The sequence below is a fragment of the Protopterus annectens genome, chromosome 1.part0 (assembly GCF_019279795.1).
Source record: "Protopterus annectens isolate FY-2018-M chromosome 1.part0, PAN1.0, whole genome shotgun sequence".
Taxonomy (NCBI): domain Eukaryota; kingdom Metazoa; phylum Chordata; order Ceratodontiformes; family Protopteridae; genus Protopterus; species Protopterus annectens.
The window spans coordinates 1,386,671,841-1,386,685,951 of record NC_056725.1 but is presented as its reverse complement, the minus strand read 5'-3'; the positions used below and the strand labels follow the sequence as shown (position 1 = coordinate 1,386,685,951).

Below are 14,111 nucleotides of genomic sequence, written 5' to 3'. Positions count from 1 at the left end.
GGGATGACAGAATTATCATGGATTTTCTTTTTTTTTTTTTACTACTTTTGGTGTTTTGGATTTGATGGCCCTTATTGTGCCCCAGATGACCCAGGTGGATTTGGGGATACCGGATGGGAGGATGTAATGACTGCTTGATGCTGGCTAGTCTGTCCAGCGGAAGGGAGGTAGCTTGGCCAGCTGCATTGTATATCCTAGGGTGCCAATGCTGCTAGCAAATGTGCTGCTTGTTTGAGAGGTTCTGTATGCTCAGAAACACACATGCACCTCTTGAGAGTAGCGATTGTCATAATCAGATTCTAAGACATTGCCTTCTTTTGGAGAACCTCTGCCTCCTTCATTGGATCTTCCTGATTAGAGATTATTCTGCTGTTTCAGAAGGAATTGGGACCAATATACTTTTTATGGACAATTTGCTGTTTTTGTCCCCCCCCAAAAAAAAAAACATTCTTAGGACTGTCCTGATGGATCCTGTATCTGCACTTAGTCACCCCATCTGTTCTGGCAGGTGTGAGAGAGGGGCATAAGTGAGAACCCTACAGGCCATTTGTTGCTACCTGGGAAACCTAATCAGCCCATTCATCTCTCCTGTGGCAAGATTTTGGTGTCAGAGAGCCAGCTTTAGGTCCTGCTGATTGGCCTTACCCATTCCTTCCACAAGAGTGTTGATAATGTACACTTGCTGCCTGGTTGAGAGGAGTAGGAGGAGTGGAAGGCAACATATCCTCCCATATATGCCTTCCCCTTTCCCCTGGAATCACAATTAAGAGGTTCACATTGATTGTGTGAACCAACAATTCTATTGTAAGTGAACACTGCACCCAACCACAGCTAGGTGTCAGCAGTGCAATAAACCCAGCATCCTCAAACCGTGAGTCTGAGAGAGCTGTAGATAGGCACTTAAGCTTGTCCTTCACTGCTCAAGGTTTATTATTGAACCGAGTAATTGTATGAGTTCAGCCACAGAGGCCTTCAAGAAAAATAAATGTGGGAAAATCTGGAAAGTTAAGGCCTTAAGCCCTTTGTACTTTTGTGATCTGATTGGTTGATCTTTCTGATATTTCAGGAAAAAGAAGCAGCTGAAATGTGGCAACAGTATCAGATTCTGACATCCCCGCTTTCACAACAGTTATGCGAACAGCTGCGACTAATTCTGGAGCCCACTCAAGCAGCAAAGCTCAGGTAGGCACTGTATGCTTCAGTTTGGTTAGCATTGACTGTGGGTTACATAAGTACTTCTGGACTGTACTTTATCTAGGGTAACTAACCCATTTTTACTAGTTTGGTATAGTTTTACTTCAGATCTACGCTTAGGCAAATGGAGGGACAAGGTTACTGAAATTTAAAGGTTAGGTAGACAGTTTCCTCCCCTGAAGAGTTGGTCAAAGTTAGAGGCAGATGTAAAGTAACCGTGACAGTAAAATACTGGAAATCAGTTTGCTATACTCTTTCTGGGAGTGCCCATGGTAGACAAGTTTGCCTGTTCACAGGTATCTCGGTTTTAGTTTCTGTTGACTTACACTGGAAAAAGTATAGCAAAGTGTAGAAGAATATTGACCCTACAAATAAAAACACTGGTTTTCAATATTCTTCAAACACTGTAGAAAAGCCAGCAGGATATTTATTGGATGGTAGGGTGAAATAGATTGCTATGCCTCACACTGACATCTTGATTTCATTGAAACAGCAGTCAAGTCACTTAAGGGTTTACCTCTAAACTCTCCAGATTTTTGCCTCTTATCTTTGGTTTGTTCATCATAAAATTTGTATTTTTCTGTCAAACTGTTAAGAATTGAAGTCACTAAAGAAAGACATACATTTGAGGTTCATACTTCATATCCTTCAGAAAATGCATGCTAACACAAATCCTGTTGTTTTTATTTATTGACATTTGTTAACGGGTTGGTCCAACTGGACCGGTAGCCCATTTTCAGTGGAGACGAGCAGAAAAGCTCCAAATTACAAAAAAGAAAAAAAAATTCATAATAAAATTAAAATTTGCACTCAAAAAAATTACAGTAAATATGATAGTTTAACACTTCACGATAGTACAAAGTTAATCAAAAAATGAGAACATAGAAAGCTCAAAAGTTAACAGCAAATGCAATCAGTATAAACAATCTAGAATTTGTCCAAAGAGATGAACAATTATATACCAAACAGTATTCAAGTGTTCACTATGGAGAGAATGTGTTAACCAGGTAACAACATAGTAGAATACAAGTATAAAAAATAGGGGGAAGAGTATTGTAAGCATCTCTAGTGGTGGGAAAAGAAACAATAGAGAAGTGGAGTTTAGGTTGGATCATGGCAGGGGCAAGTCTTAGTGTTGAGAAGCTGTAGTTTAAGCTCTTTTTTGAAGCCTTGTGAGTGGGTAATGGAGCGAATGTGTGTAGGGAGTTTGTTCCAGGACTGGGCAACAGAGCATTTATGAAGAACTTTCCCCACATTTCTTTTTGAATGGTAAAGATCTAAAAGTTGCTGGTTAGAGCTACATAGGGTCCGAGATGGGGAGTAGGGGGATATGAGGGAGGATAGAGCAGGACATGAAGATGGTTTATATAAAATGGTGTGCAATATTTGAAATTGTGATAGCAAGAGGAGTTGTGGAGTTCAAGCCATTGGAGGGCGTTTAGAGCTAGGCAGTGATGAGAGTTATAAGGAGAGTTCATAATGAATCGAGCTATTTTGTGGTATGTTTGTTGAAGTTTGAGCATGGTTGTGGACTGAATATTAGTTAGAACAGGGACAGCATTTAGAAAGGAGGGAAGGAGAAGTGCCTGAGCCAGGAGGGTCTGACACTGGAATTAAGCAATTTTTTTATTGGAATATAGTAATCCTAGTTTCTGGTGAGTTTTTTTGATACAATGAAGTAAGGAGAGGTTAAACTTAAGTTCATTATCAATGATGACAACTAGAAGGTTTGTTTGAGGTTCGGGTTTTATGATAGTGTTATTGGAAGATATAATAGTAAAATCAGATTTGTGATGAGAGGGGGAATGGGGGAGAAAGAGTAAGAGCTTGGTCTTTTTTGGGTTAAAAATAAGTAAATTATCGGATAGCCATTTTACAGTAGATAAGAAGATAGTTTGCATTGGGGTAAGAAGTTCAGAGATATTGCTGGAGGTGGAGATGAGTAGAGTCATCAGCATATTGGGGGAGGGAGGATTGTTGGCAGGATGTGCGATGTTTGTTTGTAAATACATTAAATAGGAGAGGACGAAGATGGAACCTTGTGGGACACCGGATGGTACTGGAATATAGGAGGAACAGGATGAGAGCCATTTGACGGCTTGCTGCTTATGAGAGAGATAACTAGAGAACCAGGTTAGGGAGGTAGTAGATAGGTTGAGTTTAGCCAGTTTTGGTTAGCAGTAAAAAGTGAGAGACTGTATTGAAAGCTTTAGGATAGGTTGAGGAAGAGACAGGATACGAGTTGGTTGTCACGGGCCTCAGTGATCGCATGTGTAAATGATAGGAGGGCAGTAGTTGTGCTATGGTTAGGGCAGAAACCATGCTGAGTGGGAGTGAGAAGGTTATACTGGAAAAGATAGTTGAGAAGCTGTGAATGAATGCATTTTTCGAGTATTTTAGAGAAAGGGGATAGGATGGCAATGGGTCTATAGTTAGATAGGTCAGTTGAGTTTCCTCCTTTATGGAGGGGGATTGTGAAAAAGGATTTCCAGATGCGAGGTACAGTGGCTTCTTGAACTGACCTGTTGAGAATGGCTACTGGGTGGGCTATAGATTCAGCAGATAATTTTAGGAAGTTTGAAGGGAGATTATCTGTGGAGGGAGAGCAGGGTTTCAGTTTCAGAAGAAGTGTTTTGATGTAAGAAGTGGAAACATGTTGAAAGGAGAAGAGTTTTTATTGAGTGGGTGGGAGAGAGGGATAAGGGGTAGAAGTAGACTTAGAGTTGGAGGGAGGGAGTTTTTGGATTGTATAAGTGAAGTGTTTATTGAGGTTAGCAGTCTCTAGTGGATAAGTATTTGGGAAAGGGGAGGGGTTGGAAGGACAACCAAGAGTTAGAATATTATTTAGAGTTGACCAGAACTTAAGTGAGTTGGATTTGCCATTAAGTTGGGTAGAGTTATAGTAGTTATTTTGTCTTTATTGGTTTGTTTCTTGACAAGGTTCCATAGTTGTCTGTAAATTTGTAGTAGGGGTAGCTCTTTTTTCTTAACCCAGGCTTTCTAAGCATTATCTCTTTTGTGCATAACGGATCTAGTGTCTTTGGTAAGCCAGGGACCATAATTTGATTTAATTCCCACTTTCCTGGAGGGGGCCAGAGAGTTAAGGGTGTCCAGAAAAATGTTATTGAATTTACTCACTGCATCATCCAGAGGAAGATGCCAAAGGATGGACCAGTCAATATTAGACAGTGTAGAGTTAAACTGAGTGGAATTGAAGTTAGTATGTTTGTGACCGTGTCTGTAGAGGTGTGGTTTGGGTGTTTGGTTAGAGTACCTTGGAGTAGAGGTGGGGAGATGATCACTGAGGGTGTCTGGATAGGTAGTTGGACTATGGTAGAGATTGGGGGAGTTAGTGAGTATCCAGTCAATAGTGGAGCTGGAGGAAGAGGTTTTGTTGAAGTGGGTAGGGGATGTTATCAGTTGATGAAATCCATGGAGGTTTAAAGTAATTTGTGGAGAGTCTGTTGTAGGTTTGGACCAGTCTATGTTGACATCTCCGATGATGAGGGTTTCATAATCTATGTTATGGGAAAACCAGGATAGAATATTCTAAGGTGGGGATATTGTTTCCGGGGGGGATATAAATAGAAGTGATAGCAAATTTCTTATGTAGTTTAAGGTGGCAGTTAAGAATGAGTAGTTCAGCTGGGTAGAAGTCAGGGATATAGGGATGGTAATAGGTGTGAGATTTAGGATGTCTGAGTAGAGGATGGTTACTCCACCCCCTTTTTTAGGGAATCTGTCAGAGCGGTAGATATTATAACTGGGTGGGAGAATTTCATTGTTTGTAATGTTTGGTTTGAGACAGGTTTCAGATGAGGAAAGAATGTGAGGGGAAGTATGGGCTATCATCTATCCATCTTGCAAATTTCTAAGTTTATAAGAGCAGCATTTCTCTGCCCGTATTTTGAAGCCTTTGTCCCCATTATTGTAGACTTGGTACAGATTTCTTGCATGAAGAGGTTGAGCGGTATGCTTCAGGGCGAAAAGTTTCCAAGCATATGAATGAGGTGTTTTCCTTTAAAATAACCATTACTAAAGAAGATGCATTTATACGTTAGTCTGATTGTTGTGTATATGAAGTTACTTTTATTGATACTATACAACATTCATTCGTGGAGTTTTTGACCTTGATTTTTGTGTTGTTCTTTACAGTAAAATGCATTTAGAGAAAAAAAAAGAAAAGAGAAAATCTGGGGGAATGAGGTGCTAAAATACAGTTGTGTTGCTATTTATTTCCTAAAGGCTATTTTAGGAAGATGATGTATGAGAAAAAAGTCGTATTGAATGTGCATTTCTTCTCCCCCAATAGCAATATTAGACTACAAATTGCAGATTTTTTTTTTTATTTGGCCTTTGTATACAGGGGTGACTATCGAACAGGAAAACGCCTAAATATGAGAAAGGTCATTCCGTATATTGCTAGTCAATTCCGCAAGGACAAGATTTGGCTACGACGGACAAAACCCAGTAAACGACAATATCAGATTTGCTTGGCAGTAGATGATTCTTCCAGCATGATTGACAATCATTCCAAACAGGTGATTTACCAGTCTTTAAACTTTTGCATGATTTTTGCACAAGTAAATTTAATATAAGCTTTCCATAAGATTTAGAACTGTAGACAGAAATCTAAGTTTGAATTAACCTGAACTTTTCCAAAAGTGACCACTTAATTCAGTCTTTAGGTGATTTTTTTTTCATTTTCTGTCCCTCATTAGCTTTCCTTTTTCCCTCCCTTTATTTAGGTATTTCTTTTACTTGCTCTTTATAGACATGGGCTTAAGTAATGTTTAAATGTTGTACTACAGTTGAGCTGGTTGGGGCGCTCTTTCATACACTGCTAATTTATCCACTGTATTTTTATTGTTTGTTAATAAATAGCTTGACTTGTTTCATTTGGTACCCACTGTTATCTGTGCATATGATGGTTTACTGCATGCTACACTGGAGGGTCTTACCTTGTATTTTACAATAGTAAATATTGACCCTACAATGAATACCACAGCTGTTTATGCCAATGTTACAAAGGGAACTATCTAGACAAGCTTGTCTGTGAACAATATATGCAATGGCCATTTTCACACCCAGTATTGTCCTGCTTATGTTGTGTTTTGTAATTGCACCTATCAGTTGCTTATTAGAGAGGCTAAACATGCAAGTTCCTGGTGAATTTCAAATGTTTATCCTGCTAATAAACTGAGCAAGTTGCTTAATCAGACAGTGCTCCTGGTTCACCTTTAAAAAAGTGGGCACTTTTTTAACAACAGAATAAAAAAATAAAATAGAGAGATGAGAGTTTGACATACATAGCCATTACACCCAAAGCTATCTGAGGAGGAGCACCTGATCTGTGATATATAGCAATAAGTAGCCTGTGTTTTTTTCTTATTTGTAGTAGTTATTGCTTATTCTAGATATTTATAGCAATTTTATTGTATACTGCATACTTGTACTGTATTTCATAGCTATTGGCTCACTGCTGGTTTTCTGCTGTGATAAACATTTCTGTAGTGTTTCCTGCCTAAAATAGCTTCTCACCCTCCGTCCCTATTGCTATCTTGTCTTTAATACTTGCTGGCCTTGTAGTTGCCCGCCCCTACTCTAAATTTGATCTTGGACACTCCTCCCAGTCTAGTGTCATTAGCTCATTCTACCTAATACAGAGAGAACATCTGAGAAGGCCAACCCCACTTAGTTTCTTTCCTTCTGTTCCTCCTTTCTCACTTTCCTAAAAAAAAAATAAATTAAAAAATTGCCTGAATCTCCTTGTGTTCTGACTGTGCTTCTCAAACATTTTGGGAATATAGAGTATATTTTAGTGCATTTATTAAAACTGTATTTGCCTTAATATTGCTACAACTCAAGTGCTCTAGGTAGCACTGCATCTGAATTGTTTGTGTGTTTTAGCTGCTTTTATGTATATATAGACTTTTCTGTATATGTAGACTAGCTACTTATTCTACTTTATTACTGCCTCTTAAATCGTTTTTCAATTGTGCACTTGCCTTGCTTCATTTAAAAAGTTTTAAATTGCTAATTTTGTAGAGTTTTAATTGTGTTTACTGTTTAAGGCTACATACTCAAGTGAGTTAGCCTTTTCTGTGTTTATTTGCTGTATTATTGCATTGTTTAGCCTGTTTTAACCCAAAAAAAACACAAAAGAAAATACTATCTTGTTTGCTCGTTTCCCAGCTAGTATAGTCCAGATCCCAGGCTTTGCTGGTTTCAGGACTTCATTTTCTGTGTTCAGAGCTATCCAGGCCTTGCTGTGGTAGAGGGAAGTCCTACTGCTTACCAGTGGGAGTGGTGAGCATTGTCCTGCCTAGCTAACACTAGAGGAGTGGTTTCCAGCTCTGAAATTGTAATTTTGTTAGCCATTTTGGGCTGATTTCTATCCCTTTCAACTTTTTGGCTTAAAAATGCGTGCGTTTGCACATTTTTCACATTGTGCAGCACCACGGGGCTATGATTAAACTATTCCAGGTGCCAGAAAGTCTGCTCTTCAAATTTTCCCTTAGAACTAGCTGGTTTCTCAGTAGTAGCACTAAAATCTGAACCCCTGTGAGTAGCACTTGCTCTATAACTTGCAGGAAAGCACTAGGAATCCTTAAACTGATACAAGCACTCAGCTCTCCTTGTTAATAAGGAGAAATTAATCGTAGGCACTAAACAGCCTATAATTGCAAAGTACCTTGCAAAGGTAAGGGAAAACAGCTCTTGCACTTTACAAAAAAAGGACCTAAACAGGCATGTCCAAGGGTCAGCTTCCGGTGATTTCTCCTGTCCACCTGGTGAATCTGGGCATACTGGGGCAATGCAGCAACTGCCTCATATAAACAGACAACCCTCTCCTCCTACCACCCAACACTACAACCTGCAAGAGATGCACTTACATAGCCAAACTGGAAGCAAAGCTCTCTCCAGCCACGATTGAGCTAGACAGTCAAGAGGAGAAGCTTAACACATGCACTACACCTCAAGCAACACATTGCCCTTCAAAACCCACACTGTCAACACCCACACATAGCAACACGAAACCGACATATGCGGAGGCCCTTAACATTAACCTGCCCAAGCAACAAGGACCTCCGAAGCTAAAATGTAGACAAACACCAATCACAACCAAAGTGACACATAGCTCACAACACCAGTGTGCCACCCAACAACAGGCCCTAAGGCAAGACAACGTACCCAACACTTTAGTCATAGGTGACTCTATAGTCAGACACACTGATGTCCCACTCACCAGGCTGAACTAGGAGAAAATTACAGTCCGCTGCCTGTCTGGTGCCAGGATACGCCATGTAACGCATGCACTCAGGTCACTCCAAAACAAGTACAAATACGACTGTCATTGTCCATGTTGGAGTGAATGACTTCAGACATACCTCCCTGGACTACATGAAAAGAGACATGGAAGAGCTCTCGGATCATGTGGCCCAGGCTGGTATGACCCTAGTCCTGAGTAGCATCCTGCCTTCGCCCAGAATGATACCACAGTATAAGGACAAAATGATTGACTTCAAAAATTGGCTAAGCTTCTGGTGACATTCAAAGGGGATCCAGTATCTGTCTGCCTGGGACGACATGATCGACAAACCACAGTGCATTGCCAGAGATGGTCTGCACGTGTCACCCTCTGGGATTCAGGTTTCTGGCTAAAGCTCTTGCCACCCCTGTAGTGCCTTTTTTCGGCAAAGTTCAAAGGACAAAACCGCCACCGTAACAGATACAAGCATGCAAAATCTGAAGGTAATGCTACTCAGTGCTATAAGTCTAAACCTCAAAATGCACGCTCTCGAGGCACTCCTAAAAGTGGAGAATGTCGATATCTGTGCAGTAAAGGAGACCTGGTTCAAGGCTCCAGAGAGCACCCCTGCAATACCAGGCTACAACTCTTACCATACTTTTCGGCCACCAAACCAAGACCGAAATACTAAAGCTGGAGGAATGTCCATATTCACCAAGGATATTCACACCTCCAGGCTAGTTGCCCAACACAATGGTTTTAAATTCTCCAGTGCAACTAACACTAGGTAAGACTGCAATCCAAATTGTAGCTTGCTTCAGATCCCCCTCCATGCCCCAAGATTCTCACTACACCTTTCTAAACATACTGGAAAATATTAAGATACAACCAAACACCCTAATACTGGGTGATTTCAACTATCCTGCCATTAACTTGGAAAACTACTCTGGTACCAACACCTTTTCCCAGCGGTTCTTGGAATTCATAAATTCCAACGCCCAGGATCAACTAATCTATTGTCCCACCAGGGGCTCCAATATCCTAGACTTGGGTCATTACCAACATGGGATATAGATGCTCCACACCAGTGCTCAGCCCCTCATTGGTCAGGTCTGACCATAAGCAAATCACTTTTGACATCCACATTCTATCCCCACCCCCCAGTAAGGAAACCTCCGTAAAAGACTTCTCCAAAGCCAACTTCATGCTACTCAAGTCAGAAGTGACAAACTTCATGACACCCATGCAAACGGGAGCTGAAAGTTCGACTGCTGAATCCTACACTAAGGCACTGTACGAGCACATCCACTTGTGCATGAATCGTGCCATCCCAAATAAAACCAAGATGCTGTCCTTCAAAAAAAGGAAGCCAATCTGGTTGTCCCCTGCCATAAACAAACTATACAACAGAAGGAAGAAACTGTTGCAGAAAAGAGGAAAATCCCAGGATGCAAAAAAACTCCCTTACCAGCCTCAGTAAGAAGCTGAGATCCCTCATAAAATCCTCCAAAGCTAGTTACGAAAATAAAATTGCCAAAGATTCCAAAGACAACCACAAGGCATTCTATAGTTATGTCAAGAATGTAAATGGCAATGCTCAGATCTGCTCTGAGCTACAACAGAATGGTATTAAATATACTGATTCCAAGGATATTGCCAATATCCTGGCAGATTGATTTAATGCCAACTTCACCCCCCCCCCCCCACTAAAGGGCCCATCTCAATACCAAAAGATTGCCAAATTCCGGTAATCGAGGCCACACAGGTAGAACCTGCACTCTCCAAAGCTTAAGAATACAGCATCCATGGGACCAGATGACATCCCGAGCTGTGTACTACATAAACTACAAAATGAACTGGCACCTCACCTAAGTGTCATGTTTAATCTAAGCCTCACCTCAGGCTTCGTGCCCACTGAATGGCGCACAGCTATAGTTATCCCACTCCACAAGGGGAGATCCACCTAGTATCCCAGGAACTACCATCCCCTCAGTCTGGCGAGCCTGATCTGCAAGGGCATGGAGCACCTTATCATGGAACTTATAGACAAAGACATTGGAAACCTTCAAATGCTGCCCCCCCCCCCCCAGTTTGGATTCGTGAAGGGCCGATCTTGTCTCCTGAACCTGATTGACTTCTTCGAATCAGTCTCCAGAGCTGTGGACGAGGGTAAGGCAAGTCCACACAGCCTATCTGGACCTCGCCAAGGCCTTCAACACCATCCCCCACTCTGGAATCATAGATAAATTTACTAAGCTTGGCTTAAACCCCTACAACATTTGATGGGTTGCCAACTGGCTTACTTACAGAACTCAGACTGTAAAAGTAGCCGACTCCAAATCCAGCTTCAGACAAGTGGAGTACCTCAGGGTTCAGTCCTGGGACCGCTCTTGTTTGGCATCTACTTCTCTGAAGTACAGGCCAACACTAAGGGACTCTGGCTAACAAAGTTCGCAGATGACTGCAAGCTGGGAGCCTTTATTGAATCCCCAAATTATGTGGATATTCTACAAAAGGGCCTTACAGAAACAGATGCTTGGTGCCAGAGCCATGGACTCAAGCATAATGCCAAGAAATGTATAGTTATCCCCTTTGGGAAAAAGCATGTGCTCATGAATTACCACATAGGTGGCAGTACACTAAACACCAAAAGTGTGATGAAAGACTTGGGGACACAGGTGGACAGTGGTCTCACCTTCGATAACCACATTGCCACAACAGTTAGGACATCCTTCTATGTGGCACACCTCATCACTAAGGGCTTTTCATCCAGGAAAAAAGGAGGTCATTGTCTCACTGTACTCATCCCTCATTAGACCCATTATAGAGTACAACGCCCTGTTTGGTATGCACCTCACAAGACATCTGCAACAGCTGGAAAGGCCGCAGAAATACCTCACTAAAAGAATCACAGCCCTAAAGCAGATGCTCTATGCTGACAGTTTAAAAAAAACTCCAGCTATACTCTGTGGCCTATCATCTACTCAGAGGCAATCTCTGCTTAACCATACAAGGCCATGTCAAACCCTGAGCTGTTGGACATGCTCCACTTAAAGAAATCCCAATCCCTCAGAGCCACATGCTCCAGGGATCTAAACCTTGTCATCACAATGAACAAAACATGCTGGAGGGATAGGTTCCTGACCCAGAAACTCCCCATACTCTGGAATAGACTGCCCATACATGTCAAGCAGAGCGCCTCCTTGGCCGTCTTCAAAAGGAACCTTGACGATTGGATAGGAGATAGGAAATTTGCCCCATGGATCACGTCAGTCGCCCTGCTAGACAGGGTTTCAGGGAAGTAAATATTGTGGGAAGAAGTATCCAGGGAATTGTTATGGCTGGGCTTGTATAGGCCCTAGGGCTGATAGCCTAGTACCAACCTATGAACCTATATGCGCACACACTTCTGTATGGCTTTACAAAATGCCATTATGTTGCACAGACTCAGCAGATTGAATAAGTGCTGAACTATGCTTAATCTTATGCTTATAGCCGCACACCTGCTGTGAACTTTAACTGAAATGAAGTGTATCCGTGTTTGTACTTCATCTTGGATCCTGTCTTTGTGCACTGCATTCTCTCATGTTTGCTCATCTCTAATTACAGATCAATAGCCATTCTATCATCCATATCTAAAGTACTGGAGAAATGCATATGCACTCAGCTTTTCGAACTACTTATCAGTACAGCAGCTACTCTCTACTACCTAGCATGGCTTTAGGCCTCACCACAATACAACTACTGCTTTGCTTCATTTCACTTCTGAAAGAGATAACGGTACACTTTTCTTAGACTTGTCTAAAGCTTTTGATATACTGTCCCATGAAAAACCCTTTTCTTCATCTCTCTAATATAGGACTAACTAATAGCTCTCTGCATTGGTCCCACGGTTACTTGTTCAGTAGGGCACAGACAATCAAATGGAAGCATGATATCGCTACTTTCCTCCCAGTAAAAATGAGTCCCACAAGGTCTAACATTAGAGTGGGTAGGCCTGAGCACGCAGGTTCCTCAATATTTCTTCTTGTGCTATCAGGGGGCCACGCATCTGTTTTCTGAGGTCTTGTTGTGCCAGTTAGTGTTTGGGAAGCGCGTCAATAACGCCAGAGACTGGGATTCCGACGCTTGTGTCGCCCGGTGGCTGTGCCAATAAAACAGTGGAGCCTGAGGTTTTCGGAGGAGTTTCTGTGCCTGGAGGCAGAAACAAGGACTGTTACAATGCCTAGCCTCTCTCTGCCAGGGCGGCTGCTGAGGGTCTGTTGGAACTGTACCAGGTCAGTGTCCCACACTTCAGCAGGGGGGCTGAGCAGTTGTCTGTTCAAACCTCTCGCCTGGAGGTTCAGCTTTCAGTGGGGCTTTCCTCAGGACTCGGGTGCTAGGAATAAGGCTAGCTCTCTTAAAAGCTCTTTAGATAGGATTAACCGATTACTTCTCACATCTTAGGCGCCTGATGTAGGGGGTTAGAGTTCACGTTCAGAAATGGTTAAAACCTTGAGTCAGAGGTTCTCCTTCTTCATGGAAGGGGTTGTGTGGAGCATTCAGTTCAGCCAGAGTGATTTTGATGAGTTGATTCCACCTCTACAGAGCTTCCTAAGTGATTTATGGAAGCTGCCCTCATTGGTTCATAAGGCTCAGTTGCTTTTTCCTGGGTGATAAGACTCCTAGGGATTTAGCTATTGAGTCTATCTTCGAACTTGAAGTTCTCTTGAGGTAGAGGAGATTTCTCATGAAGACTTGTTGATACCTCAGCAAGATGTTTATTCTAGGCCTTGATTAATCCTGACCTTCTCTGAGCCCCTTATTTAAGCCCTGATAGGTATTATAGGGATGACAAGCTTCTAAGTTCCTGTTAAAGATCCTTAGTTTTGCTCCCTGCTCCTATATTTCTCACTTTGCTGAAAGTGTGTTAAGATTAAGTATCTGTTTAAGTCCTGTGTGGCTTGACTCAGTTACAAGGCCTTGATAGCTAACTTAATGTGTTCTCTTCTTTGTTAAGAAGCTATGTTCCCCTTGAGATAAAGATTTTACAGGCTATTCCATAAGAATTATAGGGCTTCAAAATTAAAGTCTTTTCAGATGGAGAGGCAAGGGTATTGATTAAGTGATAAAAATTGGTTGTCTCTGTCAGGTGATAAAAAGTGGATAAGCATTTGCTTCAAGTTGCTTTTGATGGTGTAGCTTGTCAAGAAAGGTGGTAATTCTATGCTGTAGTGTGTAAATGATCTGTGTTACAGGCCTCCTGCTAACTGTTTGCTTTTCTGAGTGGTTTAAGACAAGGCATTCTTCGCTTGGCTTTGGTTCTGATGTCTGACAAAGGGGTAAGGTGCTATTATAAATAAAATTTTGAATCTTCATGTTCCTGGAGGTGATTGGACTGCTCTGTTAGTCGCAGTGGGTGCAAATGCCAAGTTTAGACAAAGGCAGTTCTGTTAATACAAGGACACATCCTTTTTATGTGCACTCTGAAAGCTTAGGGTCTCTCTGTGGGTAGGGAAGGGGTGTGAGGTTAGGGCTTAGCCCAGAATGGTAAGTTCACCTGCTCTTTTAGGTGAGGGCTGCCAGTTTGAGTCCTCTTGTAGGCATGTACCATGGTGAGGGTAGGGCCAGTATGGTCTCGAAAGGCAGCCTTGACCAGGAAGACTGTCTCTTTCAAAGATCAATC

At 41.9% G+C, this 14,111-nt stretch overlaps 1 protein-coding gene across 1 annotated transcript in view; it reads left to right on the top strand.

Moving 5' to 3' along the window:
• MDN1 (midasin AAA ATPase 1) overlaps positions 1–14,111 on the top strand; it is a 3,484,183-nt gene that overhangs the window by 3,380,453 nt on the left and 89,619 nt on the right. Inside the window, exons 96-97 of the mRNA XM_044071809.1 lie at positions 1,067–1,182; positions 5,561–5,735. Coding sequence (XP_043927744.1) covers positions 1,067–1,182; positions 5,561–5,735 — 291 coding nt within the window. The remainder of the gene's footprint in view (positions 1–1,066; positions 1,183–5,560; positions 5,736–14,111) is intronic.